This window comes from Branchiostoma lanceolatum, chromosome 16, assembly GCF_035083965.1.
Source record: "Branchiostoma lanceolatum isolate klBraLanc5 chromosome 16, klBraLanc5.hap2, whole genome shotgun sequence".
NCBI lineage: Eukaryota > Metazoa > Chordata > Leptocardii > Amphioxiformes > Branchiostomatidae > Branchiostoma > Branchiostoma lanceolatum.
In genome coordinates this window covers 12453529-12480006 of record NC_089737.1, presented here as the reverse complement: position 1 = coordinate 12480006, position 26478 = coordinate 12453529, and the positions used below count along the sequence as shown (strand labels likewise).

The window sequence follows — 26478 nt, the reverse complement described above, 5'->3', positions numbered from 1 at the left end:
TTGACACAGACCAAAAAGTCTTCTTCCTGTGGAGAAGAGTCTCAGAAATCGATTAGTTTCTCTCTGCCGGATGCTGTTCTAATTCCATACCTCCGTATCCCCTCTGGCAAGCGACTACCATCCAACCCAGGGCCGTCGCCCAGATGCTGCGGTCGACTGCCAAATGAAGTATTTCCTCCGAACGTGAGACAACCTGCCCGCTGTACAGTCCGTACAGTTGGTACACAACGGCAAGCACGCACACAGCCGCGGCGCACCATTCAAAAGATGCAAGGGCCCGAAAGGTAGTCTGGAAGCAGAAATAAGCAAAACAAATTGTTAACAGCAGAAAATGCTTGTTGTGTCAACACTATCGGACTACTATTAGCCAACAATAACCAAATAACAATGAAATGTTTTTGTACTCACCTTAATCTTGCTACTTGCAGAAGTCTTGTTTGTTTTGTAGAGGAGCCACGCGACAAACATGCCTATGAGATAGGGATCCATCCGACAGTACGGCTTGATGTAAAATTCTGTCCACGAGCTAGGACCCGCACTGTGTGTACAAGTAGATGATAGAAAAATAAATCCTAGTAATACTTAATGAGAAATAAACTGTTCTGCAACTGTACACAGGAGCTCAGGATTCTTTACCACGATGAAAATCAGTCCTCAGGATGGGAACCAGTGTGGGTCATCACGGTAACAGAAATCTCTCAGCCTGATAATCATCATCATCGATACCCCCCAGATAACCCCGCGAGGGGCAAAGTAGGGGGGGGGGGGGGGAGGTCCCAGGCCAATAATGATTGGTCCATTAAGTCACAAATGTATGAATTAATAGGATTAGGATGTTGTCAATTCTAGAGGTGTTTGCCATCAAGTTTCTAAGGGTATGATAAGTGAAGCTGGCTAGGCAAAAGTACACTTACGGGCCCCAAGGCTTAAGCTTAATGTTATATTTTTGCACCACCGCAGCTGCAGCAGTGTAGTTGACTAAGAGCAGTAGGACCTTCAGGGCAAGACCAGCATACCAGCACCTGTGAACATAAAAATCACTTTCAAGGCCCTATCACACTTATGAGTATATTCTATGAGTTGCGTGCCTTGCGCATTAACATTTTCTTAGAGTAAAGCTTGCGGGGAAGAAGTTGTTCTGCTTTGACCCACCGTTCTGCAGCCAAGTTATCGAACCAAAATCTAACAACTTTCTTTGGTAGAACAAGATCTAACAACATACCAAATTTGTTGAATTATTTTATTTCATTAATCAACATACATACAAGCAAACGCTACCGAAGACATAGCCTTGTTGGGAAAGGCAAGGAGTCAATTTCGAATAAACAGATTTCTCATCTGCTTGTATGGCAGGAACGGCGACAGCGTCTTTTCTGAGGATGTGGCGTGAGTGTGTACGCTTGGCTTGAGGTTGTCCTTACTATTTACATACTGATTTCTTATCTGCTGATTCTCAAAAATGTAGATTGTAAAATGTTTGATTCTTCAGACCTGTACAAGATGTAGACAATGGGCACTCCGATGATGAAGAACTGCATGTCGTTTGCCAAGTACCAGGTCTCCCTCATGCACTGGAGATGGCAAAATAGTGTCTCAAAGTCAAAATAGAAATAGAAAGGCAACATTTGCAGGAGCACATGCAACATGTATCGCCCAGCCCATGTTGAACCTTCTCAATTGCACATAACTTGAGTAGGACACAACAATAACAACACAAGGATGGGAGCCAGGGAGTAGTGAAGTTGTGCCTGTCTGCACCTGTCAGAGTATTAGTAGTGCCCCTAATCAAATTGACTATTTTGACCAATCAGGTTGAGCTTGATAAACCGTGTGTATGTTACAACGCGCTCTCTCATTGGCTCATCGAATTAGTCCACCTGGCCAGATGAATAAAGATGTGACCTAAAGGTCAGTGACCCCATATGAGGAAAATATCCGATGTTCTCCCCAAAATACCCTCTTAAATCGTATTTTAAAGTGTTGTATGCCGAAAGTGCGAATGGGATTCTTTGAATATTTGTTCAATGTACCCCCATAGCAAATTTCAGGTCATTTGGATGTAATTCCAGAGCAAAGGAGGATCTTCCCAAAGTCAAAATAGAATAGCCATTATGTAAAGTACGTGTACAATAGTAAGGAATTGGAAAAAAACATAGGTTGGTATCCCTTGCACTTGAAGGCATGACTATTTCTTGTTCTTTTATGAGCTGGTATTAGTTTATTAGTCATTATGTACACCATGCATGCAGAGCCTGGACATTGCAATGGGGCCTTACTGTAAGAAACTGGTGTCAAGTTGCGCCTTGAGGACAGGTTTACAGGATATTCAAAACAAATAAACAAATAAACAAACAAAAGGCTTGCCATAGTGTCTGCGTGGACAAAGTTGTTGATGTACACGATGTTTGTCCACCAGTTTGTGGCGGAGCAGCCTGTCGGGTAGTTTTCGGGGAACATGGGACCAGTAAAGATGTAAGGAACCAGCCACACGTTTATCATCATCAGAAACAATAAAACAGGTGTCAACCTGCGAAGTAAAGTAGAATTATGTTTATGTACTCCAGACATTACAGTAAATGCGTTTAAGTTCGCGGTGGTTTTATGTTCGCGGTTTTCGCGGGAAGCGCTACATGTACGTTAATAGAATTGTACAGCACCATGATGTGTTGGAGGCACCTTTTACGATGAAGACGCACGAATACTAACAATCCGCCATTGAACACAGACCCGATCTTCCGACACTGAATACATAAGACTTTGAAGCCAAGTCCAAGTTGGCCGAGAACACTCAACAACAACCCCTGAGGGCACCGGCGCAAATGTGACCGAAGCATTACTAATAAGTAGTCCCTGTGCTCGACACGTGTATGTGTGATGAAAACAAATGGGCCTTTGTTGTAAAGAGTAATAATACAATGCAATCGACAAACAAGTTTTCTCAGAGTTTGTGTTAGGTGATAAGAGTGACTCACCTGAAGTAACGGTAGACATATAACATCGTGAGATTTACGGACTTCTTGTTCATTTGTTGCAGCAAGGAGTAGGTCATAACAAGCCCACTGTAAGAGAAATGATTTGATCGAATAGTTTTGAAGTCTTAATTAGAACAAGACTACAGTAGCATGTCCAGAACAAAAAAAAGACCGAACGTTCTGTTGCAGTATAGTGGGCCCCAAATCGTCTTGAACTTAGGTCTCACAACACCTGCCCACTAACTAAATATCATTACAATCCATCCAAGAGGATTTTAAGTTAGTCTGACGACGAATATCTGGAAACACAAACACGCACGCACTCACGCACACACGCACGCACGCACACACACACACACACACACACGCACACGCACACACACACCGACCGGGACCCCGAATCATTTTAAAGTCAACGCGGGATCGGTTAACAAATGGACACCGTGAGCTAATCGTGCGAACACTGAGAGGTGCCCCCGGCCGTACCCGGCAGTCCACCGGGAGGAATGTGTGGCTGCGGGGCCCGGCCGGGACCACCACCCCCCCCTCAGAGCTCCGGCGCAATTGGGACCTAAGCATTAGAAAGTTGTGTAGTGTACATACCTCATGAAAAAGAAACTGTCCACCGCTAAAACGCCTCTGCTGATGACAAAACCTGTGACAGACTTGGCCACATCCTCTAACGCCAGTGGATTATCTTGGAAGAGGTAGACAAAGCAGAGTTGTTGCCGCTAATACTTTTATCAAGCTGTTAAGTGATGTGTTACGCCAAAGGCCGGTTATACCGGCTACATAGTTACAGAAATTACAGATACAGATTGAAGTAGTATGATTCAAAGCTCGCTATGATACCCGTCTCAAATACATCGCAAGGGTATATACAAATGTATTTTTAACAAACGTCTTCGTTGATTGATCAGTACTTACTAATGGTTGCTTGTAATCAGGAACTGCATGTTGTATTTTGGGGTCATTGGTGACACAAGCACTTAAAGGTTTATATGCAAGCAAATTAAACAAAACAGGAAGTAAACATATACATGTATTTGAAATATGAAAGTATGGTCTGAATTAGTAGGTTGAAATATTTCACTTTAAAAATAAAGTATAAGCCCGTACCCATTGGTGCATTCAACGTCAGTATATAGTAGGTGTGTCCCAAGATAATCCAGACCATACTGATGACCCGGATGCCATGCAGACACTGGATGCCGCCCGGGGCCCGCTCGGTGCTGAGGAACTTCGCGATGTTTTTGCAGATGGAGAAGGGCAACAGCAGACGGGCAGCTACACATAGAAGTCAAACCCTTCACTAATTATAGACAATTACGTTTGCATAATCTAGTTTAGCCGCTTTTATACCTATTTTGTACCCTGTTTTTTATGTATGTTATTTGCAATAAGCCTTCGGATAGGAATTTACAATAAACTTATTATATACAGAGAGATTGAATCTACTTTCTCGTCATCTTCCAACTATCGGGATTAAAACTTTGTGTCTCTTTCAACCATTGTGTAGATGCCATTGTGTGTTTTTTTCGACCGTGGTTACGTTACGTTGCAGTTTGGACAGTATGGTTCTCTAACAATGTTATCTGGGCATATTTGATCCTATCCTTACAAATTGCTGCTCTTTGTCACATGGTCTCTTGAATTTACACTAGAACAACATTTAATTGTCTTACCCCGTCCCTTGGTAGCTGGCTTGGCTGAGTTCACGACATGGCTGCCGTTATCCTTTTCCTCCGGGCCCTGTGGTTTGTACAACATATGTTATGCTATGGTCACATTTCGAAAAAAAAGGGGCATGGTCGGCTAGTCTATAGGCTATTTCTTGACACGGCTGAGCCCCGGATCTAAACTCGTAGTTAAAATCAGCCCGTGAACTACCCGGTGGGGCCCCGTTTTCCTATTGGGACCTTAACATTATCGGGGGTAATGAAGAACGTCGTGCATTGTGTCACTATCCTCCCGTCATTAACTAAACACGCTCTCCATCCACTCAGTATCACGGAGGCATTGTAATCAGTCTGTTTGTTTGTTTGTCTTGGTGTGCTTCCTCAATTATGTAAATATTGCAGAGTGGCAGGATTTAATTAAGGTTGAAGTAGTGAAATGGCATACCTGGATAATTCGAAGTGTGGTTTGGCTTGGGTACAGTTTTTTTTGTCGTTGAGAGGAGGTATAAGGGTCTCCTAACGTTTGTTACCTTCGCCGAGAAGGTTATGCAGAGGGTAGCGTTTGTATGTATGTTTGTTACGACCAGCATAACTCGAGAAGGCTTGGATGGATTGTCTTGATATTTGGTAGGTGGGTAGGTCTTGATGAGACTAGGAAATGATTAGATTTTGGGTCCCCTAGCGGCTTGTTACGGTACTGCAGCGGAACTTCCTGTTTTGATATCTCGTGTTCTGGACATGCTCTGAAACTGATTTTTGAGTGATACATAGATCTTTGGACAGAGAGTAAGTGGTACGGGTTTGGGCCCCCTAGCGGCTTTTTTTGAACTGCAGGAGCAGGTTTTGGTTCAGACTTTGAAAGGGAATAACTCAAGAAGGGCTTGATGGATGGTTATGATTTTTGGTAAGTAGATAGCTTGAGTGATGATGTACGTGATTAGATACTTATTATGCAAACCAGTATCTAATTTGCATAATTAATGAGGAAAGTTTATACGTCCGCCAAATTCCACGATAGGACTCTCAAACATGTGACATATGTAACTGTAAAGGTTAAAATCATTTGGCGAAGGTATGAGGTCGTGGAACTCTAGTTTGTTCTGTTTTCTTTTTGTTATTTGCAAAAGTATCAATATGCCCAGTAAATGACCTTATACAAATCATGTACAATTTGAAACTAACATACTTTTCCGCCATTGATGGCCGCTTTCTTGGGTCTGTCGATCATGACGTCATACATTGTACCGAGCAATATAAGAGTGAAAAGTGATCCGCAAATACAGCTGCAAAAGAGATAAAATAACAACATTAGAAATTCAGTCTTGAAACGGAAAAGATGCATTAAAAATGTCAATCTGGGCATGGGTTAGCAATAGAAAACAAAAATGCTGTCAAGGTCTACCACAAAATCATGATATTTAGCAAGCTTTTTATGTGTTTTTTTTAAACTTTTTGCCCACAACTAAAGTCGTGCAGTCTTCTGTCATAATTGAATAGCGAAATTTCTACAGATCAGTCCCCGTTGTTGTAATGATATTGCAATACGTAAAAAAGTCCATTGTTTCTCTGGTCTAGTTTTTCTTCTTTTATTATACTGTTATACCCCAATTAAAACAGGTCTGGCAATACATCCTAGGGATATCTTATATCCCATCCCGTATTCTTCGGCACTGCGAGTGAAGAGCAAAAGCATATACGAGCTAAGGGACCATAGATGATAAAGTTTTTACATTGCAGCCACTGTTCCAGCTTTGATGGGTTGGGTAGACACGAACCGTGCAGTCACGTGCACCACTCCTTGCTTCACGAAGTCCCCTAAAACGGTACCTAACGGGGAAGATTTTTATTATAATTTAAAAACATAAAAATATTATTGTTATTATTCTGGACCAACCCAACAACAAAAGTTTAGTCAAAACAAAAGGAAACTAACAACCGATACATGCATCAACACAAAGCATAATTTGAAAAGTAAATAACCTGTGAAATATTGAACCAAAAATAACTAAAGATATGCATATAAGGTGTGCCCCATTTGAAATGGAGTGCTTTTCTATATTAGTATACAGCATACAATGAAAGAAACACATGGCATAGGAAGGAATTCGATATTTTTTTAATGAAAACATTTAACTGATAAACCTGTTAGTATTGTTTAACTGACTGAAATTCTGTTTCTTACGCATTTTCAGCAGCCATTGATAGAGTTTTGTGATTTATGTCAGATGATTCATAGTACTTACTGCTCTTGAGCTGTTGAATGACGTCATCTGTACTGCAAGAGCTAGGTGCACAAACGCCGAGCTTCAGTGTGATACCTGGAGTCATCTACATAAGAGAAATAAAAAAATACAAGTTCTGAATCAAAGTTGAACTACAACTGCAACTTTTCGACTTATCAGCTCCAGTCCGGGGAAGGAAAATTTGGTTGAGTCCAATATTTTGTGTTGGCTATTGCAGTTCAATTATAACTTCTACCAACACAGATGAACTTTCAAGTGAAAAATACAAGTTGAAAAGAAACTGAAATACTGGGGTATGAACAAAGATTAGGACAAATCAAGCAAGACAACAATGCTTGTAGTTTCAGTTAGCCTCCACCAGGCCTTCCTACGGGGGTTACCCAGGAGAGTCAGTCCATGGGATGGTTAACATTTCCCCCACGGAGCCTGCGCCTCCAAATGAAACCCTATGGTTGCCAAACTCTCCTGGCAAATATTCTCCCTATAGCCGGCGTAGTCTGTCTGGTAGAGGCTAAGTTTCAGTAGCTCACCTGGCCGGATGTCAGAGTGGCGATGTAGTACTTCCCGTTGAAGGTGATGTTGTGTTCTTCTCCGGTTATTTTGTTACACTCTGAGTATCTGCCGAGCCAGTTGTAGTTACCAGTCAGAATACCGCTCGGAGGTTTACCAAAGGAATCCAGCACTGAAAATATTTGGAATAGTTCACGGATCACTAAATAATGATTTAAAGTCTGTTTCATTACTGTCATGCTACAGACCCATTCAATGGCAATGACATCGAAAATACACTTTATTGCATATTCATGCTCAACATGGGCTAAATGCATTAGGTAACATAATTGAAATGCAAGAAAGGGAACATTGTGTTATATGCCATCTAAATCTTGGGAATATCTTATCTCTTCTTAAAACATGTGTACACAAATCGGGTCTGCCTTTTTACCGGAATGCCCCGGAATGCCCTTTTTACACCGGAATGCCCCGGAATGCCCATAAAGTAGGGTCAATTCTACCGGAATACACTATGCTTTGACGAGTAAACATCAAAGGTTGCTGTATTTTGGCATGAAATGATATATTTATGGTCCAGGGAACGAGAAATCATTAGAAATTAGTGATGGCCATCGGCGTCGGAGCCCCCGCCAGTAGCCATGTTTGTTTTTATTGCTGATTACAATGTTTGTTTAGCAGGGTGAGCTAGTGAGAAATGTCGCAAATACAGTATGCTTTAGTAAGTTAACATCGCAGGTTGCTATACTTTGGCATAAGATCGTATACATTACCCTGGGATCAAGAAATCCCTAGAAATTCAAGGCGCAATCATAATTTCGATTTGATCACCGACATATATAGGTAATGTTTGCGTTATATGCGTTATCTTTATGCCAAAGTACAGCAACTTGTAATGTTAACTTACCAAAGCATACTGTATTTCCGAAATTTTCACCTCCACCATCCGCAATAAAAACAAACATGGCGACTGGCGGAGCGCCGATGCCGATGGCCATCACTAATTTTTAGTGATTTCTCGTTCCCTGGGCCATAGATATATCATTTCATGCCAAAATACAGCAACCTGTGATGTTTACTCATCAAAGCATAGTGTATTCCGGTAGAATTCACCCTCATTTATGGGCATTCCGGGGCATTCCGGGGCATTCCGGTAAAAAGGCAGACCGCACAAATCTACATAGTTTTTTTGATTACATCGTTGTTTTTGGATGGCATTCAATATAGCTAAATGGAGTACCCCTAGAATAGACACCAAATACGATGAAATATTGCAGTTTTACATAACTTCTTTCAGGTAAAAGTAAATGCTTTAAAAGTTTCCTATTCGTCATGCGCAGTCATAGGTCCTCCGGAATGGGTGATGCGGAAATTGCCGTCTGGAGCCTAACGATTCATGTCGGCTGAGGCGAACGCCCCTGAGCGGATATCTATGCCCCCGGAGAAAATGTCCCAGGGTTTGGGTGGGTGGGTCGCTTTAGACTCCATCGGCGGGCGGAGGACCTATAACTAACACCCGGGTGTGGTTACACGTTGCCTTTTATAGTGTGAAGGTATCACCTGATTCCTTCTGACCCATGACCGCGCATGACAAATAGTTTCCTATTCGTCATGCGCAGTCATAGGTCCTCCGGAATGGGTGATGCGGAAATTGCCGTCTTCCGCCAACGCTGTATCTGTCAGTCTACCTTACCTTTTACTTTCATCACAACGTCACATTTATCCCTTACTAACTCTATCTAATGCTAACCTTCTGCAACTGATATCTCATTCCTTCCCCTCACTCATCATCTATTCTTCGCCCCTTTTGCTCAAAGTGCATGTTGCCACCCCCTTTGATAAAGACTCATGTTCAATGTGCCTTAATCTCACTCGAATTACTTCAACAACTTCAGTAATAAGTTAACCTTGATATTGCTTTCTATTTTTCTTCCCATTCTCATTTCTCCATTATAACATCCCTTAAAAGTAAAAATAAACGATTACGAAAAACTTTGGCTGATGCATATCGAACGTTGAAACACTAAATCAAGTTAGTTAACAGATCACTAATTAAACCATACGTATAAACGTGTACACGTACCGACAGCCAAACTAAAACATATATATATATATATATATATATATATATATATATATAAATAAGACAATGCATTAATACGCATATACGTAAACGTACCTCAGTACATATGCGTACATTTATCGGTGACAAAATATAGAACACAACAGGCAGACTATAAACAGACTTTAATAAATATGCCCAAGAAGGGACAAACATGATGCGAATTTACAACCCATCAAATATAATTATATGTTATCAAGCCCTTGAAAATACTAAACATAAATACCAACACTTGATAAATAACCAGAATACATCTTTTGTTTATTTTCATGTAGCATACTAAAAGCGCTGAAACCTTTTTATTCATTCTTGTTAACATAATTCTTTATAAACTTTATTTTCACAAAACAGTTGGATAAATGCCGGGAATCAGAGTCCGAGCCGGTTCAATTTATACAACACTCTAAAACCACATCTTACCAAATGAAATAAGTCATTACAAAATGTCTCAGAATCTGCCCCCGCGATTTCCATAGCCTGGCGGTAACCCTTCACCTGGTGAAACGTATAGTTAACAACGCTCATTCACAGCTAGTTAAAAACACTAAAACTCCCAAGCGCCGAAAACAAGAAATATCTAACACTCCCTCTTGGCTTAATGCCTTACCGGGAACACATGCACACATTCACAAATACCCCGTTCGACAAGGCGCCGAATCCGGGAAATATTACATCACTCCCACTTGGCTTCATGCCTTACAGGGAATACACGCACACATTAACACATACCCCGTTCGACAAAGCGCCGAATCCGGGAAATATTACATCACTCCCACTTGGCTTAATGCCTTACCGGGAACACATGTACGCAACAACACATACCCTGTTCGACAAAGTGCCGAACCCGGAAAATAACACTCCCACTTGGCTTAATGCCTTACCGGGAACACATGCACACATTAACACATACCCGTTCGACAAAGCGCCGAATCCGGGAAATATTACATCACTCCCACTTGGCTTAATGCCTTACCGGGAACACATGTACGCAACAACACATACCCTGTTCGACAAAGTGCCGAACCCGGAAAATAACACTCCCACTTGGCTTAATGCCTTACCGGGAACACATGCACGCATTCACAAATACCCCGTTCGACAAAGCGCCGAATCCGGGAAATATTACATCACTCCCAATTGGCTTAATGCCTTACCGGGAACACATGCACACATTAACACATACCCCGTTCGACAAAGCGCCGAATCCGGGAAATATTACATCACTCCCCCTTGGCTTAATGCCTTACCGGGAACACATGCACAAATTAACATATACACAAAATAACACATACTCACCTGCCGAAACCGGGACACACAACAGGGAAAATTTCGAAAGGCCGAAGTAGATAAACAACAACCAAAAAACAATCACAACATAAAAGGGGAAAGGAAAACAACAATCAAATATTTTGTCAAAAACATTAGAGAAGCGTAATCACGACACAAAATAATACAGAGCTCAATAAAAACAAAGATGATTTAGTCAAAAATCATGTGGATCAAAACTATAGAGGGCGGCATGAAACCGTAGGGAACTCTGGTGAGAATTCGTAAAGTGGGTTCGTGGGACGGTGAAGCTCTCACATGATGCCTGCCTGGCGTCTGGTAGCTGTTGGCAGGATCCCCTGGGTTGCCTGGGTGCATCAGAGTCAAGGGAACTGCCGGAGGTAGAACGGGCTCGTGGGATGGTGAAGCTCTGACAAGGTGCCTGCATAGTCAAAACACGTTGAAGAGAACTGAGGAATGTGTCCCAAAACACAAGGCAACAAGACAAGGAAAAACAATCTTAAATCCTTGCATGTCCATCCACACTGCCCGTGTTCCCAAGGACCACAACGTGCCGTTTACTGGAACAATCTCGGTACTGATCTCGCTTGCTGCGCTGAAGTAACCCCTTGCTGGGTTGGACTGGGCACCGCCATCGTCGGGTTCGGGACTACAGCCTGACCAGTAGCAGGGGCTGCCTGGGTCGCGGACGAAGCTGCCTGCCGAGCCGGGACTGGAGTCGATTGGGAGGACGGGCCTGGTACTGCGGTAAGACCTGCATAGTTAAAACACACGTTAAGAACAGGGCATTAAATACAATCCTCTTCTCCTCCTCAACCAACTTTTGCCACCACATCCAAACCAAATACCCTGCCCGGGTTCCACAGGACCACAACGTGCCGATTACGTGAACAATCCCGGGCCATTCAGACGATTTTTTTTTTTCTTTTTTTTTTCAACTTTCACCACCACTAATACACGCATTCAAACTACCAAGCAACCATACACAATCTCACAATCAATCGCGTAACGTCTGAAATAACTTCAACCGGAAACAAACAAAAGAAATCTTAGAGAACAGGAAATGTTTACCGCCCCCTCTACCGGGAAATCGGGAATCTGAATGAGGTCGCACAGCCCCACTGATTGCTGGATGGCCAAGGTGACTCCTCGTTACGGTCCCGCAGTGTGACGACCTGGTCTAACGCCTGAGCTGTCCCTCGCTGGACCAGACCACTCGTCGCCGCCGTCGGACCCGGGACTGGTGCCTGATGTACCGGAGCCGCTACCTACCTGACTGGAGCCGTTCGAGAGGCCAGGCCTGACATTGCTGTAACTCGCACACAAAGACCTGTATGGTTCAAACACACGTCAATTAAGTACAAAAGCAAGTAGCAGAAAATAATCCACCACGTTACACTTGGTCCAACACAAGTGCATTCAAACCAATTACCTGAATAAAAAAGACAATAGGAAGGAAAAACATGGCATTCCCACGTGCAGCCAGGTGTCGCATACCTGTAACCATTGTCTGCATGAGCAGACTACACAAGGAAACAAAACGCACGGAAAATGCAACGAGTGTACGAAGAAATGGGAAAAGTCCTGGCCTCGTGGCAGCAGCTTCCCGAAGTTTAAACTGCTAAGTTCCTAAAATATCTGCAAACAAACGTAGGTTAAACGTACCCTGCTGTCCAAACCAATCAACGAGTGTCTACAAGTGAGTGGTGCCTACTGAAAAGGAACGTAAATTAATTAGGTCACACATGTAGGCACCTGGCCGCGTGCCGGCGTGGCTGGAAGAGAACAAAGAACAAAGGACAAAGGAAATGACCAAATAGCACGAGAATAAAACTCCGGCTATCTCTAGTCAAGCAAAAAATCTTGCGCAACTGTTAAACAACAAATACACAACACAAAGACTGGAGTCACTCGAACACAGCCTTTCAAAATTAAGATATTGCAACACGTGGCCAAGCCAAAAAATCGACACAACGTTAACTACAAAGTAAATGCTAAAACTTTCCCCCTACCAGTTCAAATAACCACTAACAAACCTATCCTCTCCCTTCGAAAAGAAGGGCCAACCGAGAGAAAACTGCCGTACAGACGTGCCCGAACGCATTCGCGGCTTGCAGACAATTTTCCTCGGCTTCGCTTGCTGGACATTTTCTCCGGGTGGTTGATCTCGTAGACGAAGAGCTAGGGACTCTGTCGGCGGGCGGAGGACCTATAACTAACACCCGGGTGTGGTTACACGTTGCCTTTTATAGTGTGAAGGTATCACCTGATTCCTTCTGACCCATGACCGCGCATGACAAATAGGAATATGATTTCGGTTCAGGTGATAAATTATTGACTGTATATCTATCTTCAATACGGCAAGTGCGAATGTACAAATACGTCACTTACTGAGCAGAGCGTAGGTCTTTCCGCGACGAAGGTCTTGCCAGAACTTGAAGATGTCCCGGCGACATTGTTCACTGACGTTCCCCTCGGACAAGTCGGGAAGTTCCCCAGCATCCCGGTTCTCGTCCTTCAAGTTTGTCAGAACGTCCAGGCCCGTATGTAGGCTAATCTTCATTTTGTCTATCAGCCGCTGGAAGTCCGAAGTTTGGTCCCCGGGTTGTTGGGCACACCCCGAGCCCAGGACCATCAGCAGTAGACATACAGGTAACAGTCCCGCCATGATCTTAACGAGGAAATGATTAGCACATTAATCACCATCATTTTTTTTCATATATATTTATTTGTAACTGCCCTAATTATGAGCATGAAAGAAATAAGCTTTTTGATACAATTACAACAAGATTCCTGAGCTTTTACCATCTAGAAAACCTCCAAACAACACTCTTCTACAGAAATCACAAAATCCACTAATGAAACGTGGGAATTTTCATTAGGCACTGCAAAAAAAGAAGACGTCAAATAGAAATATTACTTTAGATAGATGTGCTAGCTGTAGTGAAGACCCTACGACCACTGAGTGAGTGAGTGTATAGAATAAACACTTGTTACTCCTGTTACCTTTTTTTTTACTGTTTGTACCCTTGCGATTAGCCTACGGGCATGGATTTGCAAATACAGGTTATCATATGTGAAGTGAAGCATTTACGAAGTCCAGCTTCTTTACAATACAATATGGCGTGATCTAAAAGGCAAAAGAGGCTTATGGACCACTCCAAAAAGATATTTTGAAAGATGATCTGTTTGAAAATCCTCAGTACTCAGTTGTTGTTCTTTTACTGTTGTTGTTGTTTTGCAGGTGCTATAGGATAAAAGAAGGCACTTGAGTTTCCCTACTGTTCCACGATAAAGGCATGATGAATTGACGCCACCTCGAATCAGGACAGTTTTGGCAAGAGTTGTAACACTTTCTTTGTGTTTAGAACCTCTTTTAGGACGTTTGGGCCTGAAGAAATGACCATGCTGGCGGGCCTTTGAGCTGGATCAGACATTTACGAGTGTGAACAAACAATCTTGTCCTCATGCAGGACACCTCCTCCTTCCCACGAGGATCTTATGAAATAAGCTAACAACCCCACCGAAAACAGTTATTCTGATCTTTTACCATTGGTCTCTGATCAACAATTTCAATAATACATGATATTTGGTTAGATGCAGAAAGTACTGTAACTTTTAGAACAGGCTTCATCGGTTCACTTCTAACGACTGAACCAAACCTACCCCTTTCTTCACACGGCAAAATGTACTCAAAACAATCCCCAAACAAACTATTATCAGATTTGCTTATGGTAAATCGTAAACAGCGAGTGAAAAAACAATGAAATAAAACCTGTTTTATAGACAATACCTAAATGTAAAAGACAATGTAAAAAATATCATGGAAATCCGTCGTTCCTTTGTTCAGTTATTCTCCTTAGAAGATTTTCATGATAAAAAAGGGCTACACAGATAGCGAATTCATACGTTTGTAGGTACGTAGGGTTGATAGATTCTCTTTAAATCTGTGTTGATATATTATTTTGTAACATGATTCATCATGATATGAGGATCAACTATTCTATGATCACTTATCACTGGTTGATTGCTCATTAGACATTGAAAGAAAACTACAAAAACGTCCTACAAAAAAGACTTACCCAGAGAAAGTGTTCTGCCAACTTGTCCGAATGGTTGCTACAGCAGGTATGACGTACACATCTCTTCAGCCACGAGAAAAGGGTTATGACGTATGGCTCTCTGATTGGCCCGTTTAGAAAAGATATTTGGCGCGAAATTAGATATTATCATTATCGAAAACTTGATACATATATCAAAGAATTGAAAGATATCATGGTTGTCATATACAGTATTTTATTCCGCACACATTGGTCTACAATCGGACAAACTTTGTTTACTTAGGGAATCAGGGTATGACCTTTAACCTTTCACCTACGGGGTCAACCTGGATGACTGAACGAACTGATTTTTCCTCACTTCAAAGATAATTTTCCGTCTTGGCCGTGACTTTAAGGGTCTTGACCATGTTTCAGTCAGTCTTAGACGTTCCGGGATGACTCCAGAAGAAGGAGAGAGGCTGTCTAAGATGGTAGGGCCGTCTGCTAGAGTATCGCGGGCCTTTGGAGTGTTCGTAAAAAATTCGCAGTTTCGCTTCACTGTGTTTACGATAGGCAAGGGGAGGGGGGCAATGTTGTCGTCGGGTTGGTGCTTGATAATTTGGTTAGGATTGGTTTTACGTAGCTACGTTTGGGATTAAACATACGCACCGTGTATTATATAAATTACTGTATCTATCGCTCTTTTCAAAAGAGATTATTCTTTTCTCTTAGAAACGTTTACTTTTGAGGTAGGCAAATTTATGTCTCCTGTCCAAAAATTTACTGATCATCATACTTTTACTTTATAATTTACTAGCAAGAGAATTTTACTTGGTAAATTTGCTAGTGTGTAGTAATCCTGTTCCCCATAGATATAAGATATAACAGCATAGATTTTAAACTTGTTGTATTTGTATGGCACTGTTTAGTAATTTCCCATAAAATGTATCTGTTACAATTATATTGGAACAAAGTTTGATTTAATGTTGAATTTGTTCTCCATCTCCATATCTTGTTGTTTACAGACTGCCCAGTGTTCACCTATGACATGTGTTGACCTCTGCAATGGTATTGAGATTTATTGTTGTTAACAGATTGCCCAGTGTTGACCTATGACATGTGTTGTCCTCTGCAATGGCATTGAGATTTGTTGTTGTTTACAGACTGCCCAGTGTTGACCTATGACATGTGTTGTCCTCTGCAATGGCATTGAGATTTGTTGTTGTTTACAGACTGCCCAGTGTTGACCTATGACATGTGTTGATCTATGACATGTGTTGACCTCTGCAATGGCGTTGAGACGGAGCACCCGTGCTCGCCAGCCCAGGGTTCTCCCGGACTTTGTCGACCCCGACGACATCTTTGTGCGACGTGCCGAGGTCTCACGTAAGGTGAGTCTCCTCCTTCAAACAAGAGGACCCGAGTTCGATCCCGGGCTGCCCCCAGACATGTCTGGACATGCGCCCCGACGTTGTGCCCTTGGGAAAGGCACTGAACACGACTTTCCTCACTTCACTCAGGTGAAAATGAGTACCTAGCTTCGGTTGTAATTAGGGATGTCCTTGGAATAGGACGTTAAATGGAGGTCCCGTGTTTGAGGATAGACACACCTTGAGCACTTAAAAGAACCCACCACACTTATCGAAAAGAGTAGGGGTCCTTCCCGGTGTGAGTGGATCATATAAATCTGTCCAGATATGCAGCTTGTACTCTTCAGTACAAACATGGTGCGTTTACGCCTTGAGACGGGTTACCGGGTATGCAATACAAACAAACAAACAAACAAACTTTGTCTCCTCACTGATGAATGGAAAATCAGTACCACTATAGATAATAATGGAGACAGATGAAATATAACCTGTTTTTTTTAAAAGCAAGCAAAAGTTTGTACATGTGCCACAAATAATGTTGTGATAGTATTTGTTCTATTTGTAGTTCGTGAGAATTTCGTAACTACACGTATATGCAAGAATTTTTGTTACATTTTTCATTTTGCATTAATCTGTTGTGTTCTGTATAGGTTAAAATCGAGAGCCACCATGACGACCTGTCCAACAATGACTCGACGCTCTACAACACCCTTACAATGTCTACTGCTGACATTGTGGCCGAAAACTACAACCCCCATCCTCTCAACTACACCTTGTGTCGTTCAGACAAATCTTTGGCCGAAGAAAATCTTCAGTCGTGGATGGAAGAAACAAAGGAATACAATCATTCCACAAGTTCAGGTGATACTGACTTTGAAGCAATACCCTCTGTGAGTGGTACAACAAATCTTAGTGAGGAAACAGGCAATACGTCAGTCCAAGATGTAAATATTTCAAGATATAACAAGTCTAGGATAGCAAAAAGAAAGACAAGTACTTGCATAGAAAAGATGAAGACGTTTCGGAGTCACAACCATAGAAAAGGGTATAAGAATTGTTCAAATGACTCAAGTCTTGACGTTGACCCAGTACCTACATGTATCAACGTAAGTTCAAACACAAAAGAAACAAGAGGCTTCGCCCAAAAGGTGTTACCAAAAAGTGACAGTTTAATTACTATTGGGGAAACAACTGCAAAGCACAGAAGTGTCGTCAACAACACTGTTTCTGATCTTGAAACAGAATTCGAAGGTGGCACTGAACATGACAACTTTTCGTCAGGGAAGGATGACGACTCAAGCGACCAACAAGTTTCTATCAACGGTGTTTACGAAATAGACGACGAAGAAGCAGAAGAAGATGAGTCAACCCCGGGGGTCATTCTCGATTGTGAGAGTGATGATGATGATGAAGACAACTACAGCCTGTCCAGAGATGACTTAATAGACAATAACTCTTCCCCGCCTGACTTAATTCCTTTTAACCCAGAAATTGTTGACAAAGGTGCAATATCATACTGCGACAATCAAATGCCCGCGCCCTCTCAAAAGCCGCAGCGGATCCTAAAATGCCCGTACTGCCAGTATCTTGCCATGAAGTCTTCCCACCTGAAGAGGCACGTACGAAAGCACACGGGCGAGCGGCCATTCAAGTGTCCTCACTGCCACTACTCCGCCATGCGTAAGGAACACCTCCTTCGACACTTCGGCTTCAAACACAAGGAACTGTTACGAGTGTCGTGCCAGGTACTGTGAATCCATTTGATATTGCGGTTGGTAATTTTAGCGGTTTGGGGAAAATGAGTAATTCACTGTGAGTGCATTTGATTTTAACAGTAGGAACAAACATCACTGTCTCAAATGTCAGTGATCAAATAGTTGCGATGATGAAATTTTAGCGGTTGACGAGTGTCCGTTAAAGTAGCTTAAGATAATAAGTTACCATTAACAAATAAAGAATTACGTACAGTACTTAATTAGATTTAGTAATTTTATACCTGTTTCTGTGAATTCAAAGTTGTTTCTTTCAAAAATTATGACAGTTTTTTAATGAATAGTACATGTAGTACTAGTAGTCCAAGTTGTGTTCTACTGCTGCAGTGGTCTGACCACTCTGCAGCTGCAATCGGTCTTTCTTCAAATTTCTCCACTTTGTCTGGTTCATCGCGAGCTTCCTTAGCTCCCATAGTTTTCTTTTCATTTGAATAAATGTACGTACTATACCCTTTGAATTAGCTATAATTCAGACTTTTGATTGTCTGCCGCATGCTTGTAATACACTCGTTCTCATCTAAATGTTTTGTAACTTCCGTTACCGTTTGAAGTAAGACGGTCCTGACATTAAGATATGCCACATATAACTTATAAGGTGCCAAACTGTCATTTTTAAAAGCCAGAAAAGTTTTAAGTCGTCATAAAAACACAGTTTAGCACCTTTTTTTGTAGCAAATCTTAATGTCAGGAACATCTTCCTTCAAACGGTAACGGAAGTTACAAAATGTGTACATTTAAATGAGAACGAGCGAATAAAGTTCTTTTGAAATTTGAAAGGAGTGCAGGTACCGAACCACGGACGAACAGAGTCTGAACCTCCACCTGAAGCTCTCCCACCCGGAAGTCTTCAACCAGATCTACAAGTGTCGGGACTGCGAGTTTGAGTCGCCGCGGAAGTCGCAGTACGTAGAACACACCAAGGTCCACCGTGTATGGGAGTGCCCCATCTGCAACTACAGCACACAGGTAAGTTTTGTCCAGTCCTTTTTTTTTCACATTTTTATTCAAACATACATAAGTATGTTACATAACAGCACATTTACATCACATGTTTAAAATTCGACAGATATACACAGCTACATATTGTTGCAGGGGTCATTTCCACTGGCTTTTTTGGCTGGGGTGTGCTCCCTAAGTTTTGTCCAGTCCTGTTTATTTGTATGGACCACAGAAAGAGTTGTTATAAACTAGTTGTGGATCTAGATAAACTCAAACAAACACAGTCTAGTGCTGTCACATACACCCTTTTCCTTGTCCCATCGTCATCTTGAGGGCTGGGGACTATGGTCATTTTCAGCACCATCTGTATCTGTATAGCCAGATGGGTATAACTGCCCTTTGGCGTAACACACGCGCACCATGCAGCTTGGCAGGCATGTGGCATGGCAGCATTCTGTTGAACCCTGGAAGATTAGTCGCAATTCGACTAAAGGGTATCGAAATAAACCAATAAACCAATCTGATATTACTGCTAAATACAGTAAATGACCTGAGTGTCACACCTAACTTTTGCACATCTAGCTGCAGGCATTCTTCAAAGATGTAAATGTACCTGTAAATACTGAACATATTGTCTGTCTTCTCTGTCACAACCAGTGAAAGAGTACATGTACATGTATCTCAACTGTTCATTGAGTTTAATTGAGCTAAATTGGTTCATGAAATTCACTTTCTTTCACGCAGGATTGGATGACCTACAGAAGACACAAGCGGTCCCACACGGAGGAGAGGCCGTACACATGTCCCATGTGTACATACACCGCAAAACTCAAGGTAAAAGATTAAAGGCTTTGCATGGTTCTAGCCTTGTTTAAAATTTTACCTGTGAGATGTTGGAGTAGGCAAAAATTAATGTTTTGAGGAAGAAAGATAAAGGTACAAATACCGTCATTCTCCTTTTTCCCCCCCAGTATTTGTTCAGCCATTCATCCATCCCTCTTTCCATCGATCCCCATATATTCCTTCATTTATTCATCCATCCATCCATCCATCCATCCATCCATCCATCCATCCATCCATCCATCCATCCACCCATCCATCCATCCATCCATCCATCCATCCTTCCTTCCTTCCATCTATCCATCTGCTATGAAGAATCAAATGACTTCAAATGGCCATATACTTAACTGTCAGTTATTGGTTTGTAGGTTGACCTTGAGCGACATATCCGTGCCCACACCGGCGAGCGTCCCTTCACCTGTTCACAGTGCAGCTACCGTGGAGCACGGAAGGACAGTCTGGTCCGGCACATGCGCACGCACACGGGCGACAAACCCTACAAGTGTCCGCTGTGTGACTTTGCCTCTGCTCAACAGGTAGGTTGTATAAATGCTGGTACAAATGTATAAGTTATGAGACATTTTTGTCATTTGTAAGTCATCGGAGGTTTTTAGTTGTCTTGGTCAAGGTCAGGACTCAGGAGTTTGAATCTCATTGCTGACATGCACATTACTGGAAAGGGTCATAATCCTTAAAACGTCATGTTACATTACGCCGTGGTTCATTGTGTTTGTCGAAAAGAGCTTGGGGAATTTCCCCTGTAAATACTTTATACAACTTGTCTGTCACTCTCTGTCATGAGTGGAAGAATAGCCCTGGATTGAGATCAGTTTCATTGTTTTCCCCCCAGGGCCATCTGGTGACCCATATCCGGACCCACACGGGTGAGCGCCCCTTCACCTGCCCTTGCTGCGAGTACGCCTGCTGCGACCGGTCCAGTCTGGTGAAACATGTCCGAATCCACACCGGAGAACGACCCTACAAGTGTCCACACTGCCCCTTTGCAGCAATCCGCAACCAGGACCTGAAAGGTACAATGTTATATTAGAGACCAGATGTAATCCCTACATGTATCGTAAGGTCCTTGCTCCATAATTATACAAATTGCACATGTATTAGACTCAGTCATGTATTAGACCGGTCTAGCCTGGTGAAGCATGTCCGTATCCACACCGGTGAACGACCCTACAAGTGCCCCCACTGCCCCTTTGCAGCAATCCGCAACCAGGACCTGAAAGGTACAATATTAGAGACTTGACAATGGATTAAACTTTTGATTCGACATAGGAAAGCTGACAAGGATAAAAAGACTTGTACAAATGTAACTTTGTTGTTTTACATGTACAGTACTGCTTTCTTTAGGCCATGCCAAATCTTGTTTCTTGGTTCTTGGGTTTTCTTTTTTTCAAATAGTAAATCAAGCCTTATATTAATGTTCACTCATTGCTAAGTAAAATCATACTCATCATTTCTTCGAAAGCAGCTCTCTTTTTGAATAACCCTCATATATTTTACACTGAAAACTGTGCAAGTGATTACATCTACATAAGGTACATGTACCTGGTCAATATGACCACTGTTTGGTGGTCACTTACTAATTTTCCCATTGACACAAATATTAAGAATCCTGTCTACAATGACCACCCGTCCACATTTTGTTGGTTCCCAGAGTGGTCTTCTTGGGTAGTTTTTGTTGTAAATTAGACTGTAAGTCATCTGTTGTTCCCCCAGAGGTACAATGTTTGAGACTTGACTAGGGTTAACATTCAAACTTTTGATTCTACAGTACAAATGTATCCGTGAATAGTTTCATCAGGTTGGTAAGTCACTGAATAAAAAGACTCTTTTGTATAAGCAGCAACGCCTGTGCTGCATTGCTACATGTATCTGGAACCAGTCAGAATTGCCTTGAAGAAGGTGACAGATGGTCACCGAAACGTCGGTGGAATAAATCTCTTGGTTGTGTAAAAAAGTCTTTTTATTGAATACAAATGTACTTAATCTATCTGTTTATGGATCTTTAGGGTAGTCCTTTCAGTGGCAATTCAATCTTATTTTTTTCCTTCAGACCACATCAACATCCACACGGGACAGCGCCCGTACAAGTGTACCCAGTGTTCCTATGCAGCAGCGGACCGTTCCACGCTACGGACTCACACGAAGAAGCACGACCGAAAAGCCCGCTTTGCCTGTAAACAGTGTGAATTTTCCTGCACCTCCAAAGCAACATTGGTTAAACACCTCAAGAACCATAAAGAGACAAGACCTTTCAAAGTAAGTAGTATGTTATAATAGCAACAAGCACCAATCTGTTTTGGAGGTGGTTTGTAATTTAGCTTTTGATGTCAAAACTTGTACTTTTATATGCAATATTCTGGTGATCAAACTTAATGAAATAAAAGCTTCTACTAGTGATGCTGAAGAAGAGTGATGGATGTCACTCGTAATGTCCAGAATTATCCAGTTCTGCTGCTAATGCTGAGGACGAGGCCCTAGCATAGATAAATAAAACAACAACTACTGTACGTTACTAATCTTTACAGGTCTCAGACTCTTTAAATAGTATTTAAAGGATGTCCAACCCTTGTTAATGTAAAGTGAAAGAAGTGAGTCCATATGCATGTTTATTGGTATCACCAAATTGTTTTTATTTTCCAGTGCTCAGAGTGTGATTACGCAACTAGCAACAAAGCCAGTCTTAAGAAACATCTTAAACAACACGACGTAGACACCTTATCTTGCAAGATCTGCAACCGTGAATGCGACAACCAACAGGAGCTTATCACCCACATTGCAACCCACATCAAGGAAGACCCTGAATGCCCCCCTCCCCAACATGGCGGCATCACGACAGAAACCCAGGATAACCTTGAAAACCATTTGTCTTTCCAAGATGACACTAAACTGGAGGATGAAGGGTTGTCAGAAATTAAGGAAGAGGAAGATGTTAGCTCACAGAATACCTCGACAGGTTAAGAAAGAGGAGATGTCACCTTTTAAAACATCTGTAGAGGTCAAGTAAAACTTTGCAATGTAATTCACCAGGGCAAGTACATGTACAATAGCTTTGCAATCCAGTATAACGCTATGTAATATTAATGGCAATGTAAAATCTAGACACAGATTATTATTTTTCCACAGACCAATTTAGGCAAATTCTATTAGCCTGTAATAGTCACAGTGCAAATCATTGGAATTATTTTATATATAATCCATGTATGGCAAAACCTTTTGCTCCCTTTGTAATAACCACACTAGTAGGGCAGCCCTGGCTGTGTGGCCTGAACAGCCAACGAAACCAAATAGATAAAAGTCTACAAAGAACTTCTAAAAGAGACATAACAGTGTGAGGAGCATTGTTGTTACATTATGATATAGTTTTACATCATAGCGTTTATGCAATACACAGTGTATATACTTTTTTTACTTACTTTGGTATGTGTGTATTTTTGTCATCTTTTGACAGAAAGAGGGATCCGGAGCACAGTATGAACTGCTAGATGAATATTATTTTTGAGGTGTGTTACAAAATAATGGAATATGAAAGTTATGTGCAAAGTGTTAACCATATTATGTTATTCCAAAATTATTAGATAATATTAATACAATGTACTGTTAAATGTTTATATCAGAAGTACATGACATTGTATGACCATGTAAAAGTAGTTAATTTTATAGGAACTTCAAATAATAACTTAAAGAAGTTTTCTGATTTCTGAGTTCCTTTTTAACATCATGATGTATTTTATTCTGATTGATGATTATATTTGTTGAATCTCACAAGCTCTTGAAGTCTTGAAAAGATCTTGAAATTCATGTAAGATGGAGTTGAATAGTACAATGTACAACTTGTAAAGGAATGCAGCAAAATTATTCATTCCTAATTGACAAATGCAAGGACATAATATCCCTGATAGATGTAATATCTGAAGACATATTTTTTTATATGACTGTAGTTGTAGAAAGAAATTACAATTGCTGGGTGCACAATCATGCAAGTTTTAGACAATATATGGGACAAGTATAACTGTGATAAAGGCATAGCATGTAGTTCATTCCACTGTATAAAACATTCCTTCAAAATCTTAACCTTATGTGTATGAGAAATTTTAATGAGCAAATCTGACATATAAGTTAATTATTATAAGCCTTTAGTGTGTTACTTTTAATCCTTGTAAAAATGCACTGTTTTTTAAGTGCCTTTCAAAATCACCTTTTAAAAATTACATTAAAAAAAATCATGTATTAGTAACTACATGTATGAGAAGTGTTTAAAAATGTATGTAATACATTATGTTGTGTTTTGTATATAATGATGTACAAGTATGGAACATTTTACTCAGTACAGTATATTATGTAAAGATATATATTAATTTGTACAATCACAGCTTTGAGCATGTTTGATTATAAACTTTGTGCAAATGCCAGTTATTCTGCTTTGATGAAATTGTTATAACATTTTTTCAGCAAAGACATTGTTATATTTAATAATAACAATTTTTGAGATGACATGTACAACAATTATTATAGCTTCTGCTGAATCATAATCTTTATATATTTTACCTTTAACTATGCATTGCTGCATTTATATTTTGTATATATCGTTCTTAAAACATTATGCATTATATAATCTATAATTTCATATATCTTGGTGAAAGAATAAACAGAATCATTGCTATGGTACGACTATGGTTTGACTATTGAATGACAAGTCCATATGATGCAGTTTTAAGATAAGGAAACATTGGAGAGGGAATACACAATTTTTTCAAAGATAAATTCTCGCAACCATCTTATATTCTGCATATCTTTGTAGCAAATTTACTGTATGTCATTGCACAATTTGGAACAATATCATGCTATATCTTCTGTCCTTGGAGTTCATCTGAAAAGACATCCCTATTTAAGATACCTAACTATAACGTTACCAGGTTGGAAGTGCTGAAAACGCCTGTATGGCTGGTCACACATTCATTCATTCTTTCATTCCATCTATCCAGGTGCTCCAATCATTCATTCTTTCCATCTACACAGCTGCTTACCCATTCATTCATCTATTCCTTTATTCCATCCGACATCTATCCATTGGCTCACTCATTCTTCTCTTCCGTCTATCCAGCTGCTCGCTCATCCATTCACTCATTCTTCCCTTCCGTCTATCCAGCTGCTCACCCATCCATTCATTCCGACAGGTGCACACACTCACAGGGAGGCTCTGCATCATCATCAACATGGCCGCCGGCCGTCCACCGTAAAAACAACTTTCTCACCAACTTTTTGTTTATTTTCGTTCCTACCATGTTTTCTGTTTCTAGACTGGACTTGACAAGAGCAGGAACATATAGAGAGAACTCACGATGAAGCTGTCCGATTGATTGTCGAAGGTAAGAAGGCTTTTAATGATATATTTATATAGCGAAAAAACTGCCCGTTGCGCGCCCCCCTCCCCACTAACTTTTTACGGTAAAAGGCGTAACGGAACCGTCAACAAGTGGCGATTGACATTAACAAGGCTTTTTTCCTTGTACTTCAGATCAACATTAAAGGATATAATATCAATAACGTATGCTGTACGTTCTAAAGTCTTGATTCCGACGTTTTGAGCTTGTAGTTGGCTGTTTCGTAGCCAGTGGCTTTGATGTTTTGACCCAAATTTGGTCAGCTGTCCTTGTACGTTCGGGCGGACATACCGAACCGTCTCGCCGTGAGGCATAGTCTGACCAAACTGACCACAGATCCGGAAATACCAGTGGGTCAGAGGAAATCCCTCTTCATCCTTGATCTCATCCATCTTATTCTCGGGGCTCGAAATTCATTTTTGGAAATTATGTATAGGGCCACCATAAAGTATTATATTAGGGCCACAACTTTTGGTGCTTGCTTACTTGCTTATGTCGAGACCTTCCAGTCACGAGATGGGTGCACAATATGAAATAAACTATTTTTATAAAGTTACGGTAGAACGTCAGAAAAATCCAACGCAAATATCTTGGTGTGCCCACAGTAACCTTAGAAATTAAGTCCACAGCTCCAATTTTGGATGCACAAAATTGCATATACAGTTAACATCTACATAATTCCACCTTGGGTACATAATTTCGATACCCTGAAACAGTGAAAAGATACGTCCAAACAGATCCCTGTCCCAACGTCCCCCAGTATAATGCACCCCCGTAACGTTATATCTAAACTGTACTGTGGTGCTGCACTAGAGAACACCCTGTTTGTCAAAGTGGCAAATTTATGTAACCTGGCGGATTAATGTTTATGGGGGGTTACATCTTTGATGCACCCAGTATTTTGAGCCCTGACAGTGCTCATTAAACGATCGCTTCAAATCTCAAGTCAACCCAAAAGTGAAATAAGATTATTATTAAGAAGTTGACTGAAGTGACGCTGTCTTAAACAATTCTGAACGTTTACAAAACTTCTCCAGTTGCTTGAGTAACTTTTGTATTCTTGCGTGATGATTATCTTAGCATGTCATTCCACCCATACCTTATATTAAAACTGGTTTGACAGCACAGATAGCATCTGTAATAATTATCTCTCAGACTAAAATTAGTAGTCAGTAATCCTTTTAGACATGTATGTAGGGCGCTGATAAAATGGCAGAGGAAAAAGATGTTGTGTTTCTGGTTACTCGGCCGACCCTAGTAAAATCCTGCCAACCCTAATTTTTTTTGGGGTCCACTTCTTCCAAG

The 26478-nt window shown here is 41.1% G+C and overlaps 3 protein-coding genes and 1 long non-coding RNA gene across 4 annotated transcripts in view; 2 read left to right on the top strand and 2 right to left on the bottom strand.

Annotated features, from left to right (window-relative positions):
• Positions 1–5828: 5828 nt before the first annotated feature.
• On the bottom strand, positions 5829–13496 carry LOC136421466 (O-acyltransferase like protein-like). Its single transcript, XM_066408791.1, has 5 exons — positions 13205–13496; positions 7425–7576; positions 6895–6979; positions 6382–6478; positions 5829–5934 (listed from the first exon to the last, which is right to left on the bottom strand). The coding sequence occupies exons 1-5, from the start codon at positions 13479–13481 to the stop codon at positions 5829–5831; spliced, it is 717 nt and encodes a 238-aa protein (XP_066264888.1). The 5' UTR covers positions 13482–13496.
• On the bottom strand, positions 9637–12816 carry LOC136421772 (uncharacterized). The gene is made up of 2 exons (XR_010753506.1): positions 11885–12816; positions 9637–11567 (listed from the first exon to the last, which is right to left on the bottom strand). It is a non-coding gene; the product is annotated as an uncharacterized lncRNA (long non-coding RNA).
• A 1699-nt stretch (positions 13497–15195) lies between the features above and the next one.
• Positions 15196–24457, top strand: LOC136421838 (zinc finger protein 471-like). Its single transcript, XM_066409404.1, has 9 exons — positions 15196–15344; positions 16086–16244; positions 16874–17968; positions 18773–18961; positions 19679–19768; positions 20143–20310; positions 20625–20805; positions 21843–22048; positions 22433–24457. Exons 2-9 carry the CDS (start codon positions 16143–16145, stop codon positions 22748–22750), a joined length of 2349 nt encoding a protein of 782 aa, XP_066265501.1. The 5' UTR covers positions 15196–15344; positions 16086–16142; the 3' UTR covers positions 22751–24457.
• A 527-nt stretch (positions 24458–24984) lies between these two features.
• Positions 24985–26478, top strand: part of LOC136421554 (protein O-mannosyl-transferase TMTC3-like) — a 48485-nt gene continuing 46991 nt past the window's right edge. Inside the window, exon 1 of the mRNA XM_066408900.1 lies at positions 24985–25158. The gene's annotated coding sequence lies outside the window, so the exon portion shown is untranslated. The remainder of the gene's footprint in view (positions 25159–26478) is intronic.

Excerpts from the sequence above, each read along its gene's own strand:
- LOC136421466 (XM_066408791.1), bottom strand. The coding sequence starts at position 13,481 with ATGGCGGGACTGTTACCTGTATGTCTACTGCTGATGGTCCTGGGCTCG. Across the intron at positions 7,577-13,204 it reads AAAGACCTACGCTCTGCTCA|TGCTGGATTCCTTTGGTAAA; the intron begins GTAAGTGACGTA and ends AAATATTTTCAG. Across the intron at positions 6,980-7,424 it reads CCACTCTGACATCCGGCCAG|ATGACTCCAGGTATCACACT; the intron begins GTGAGCTACTGA and ends TCTCTTATGTAG.
- LOC136421838 (XM_066409404.1), top strand. The coding sequence starts at position 16,143 with ATGGCGTTGAGACGGAGCACCCGTGCTCGCCAGCCCAGGGTTCTCCCG. Across the intron at positions 18,962-19,678 it reads TCTGCAACTACAGCACACAG|GATTGGATGACCTACAGAAG; the intron begins GTAAGTTTTGTC and ends TCTTTCACGCAG. Across the intron at positions 20,311-20,624 it reads ACTTTGCCTCTGCTCAACAG|GGCCATCTGGTGACCCATAT; the intron begins GTAGGTTGTATA and ends TTTTCCCCCCAG.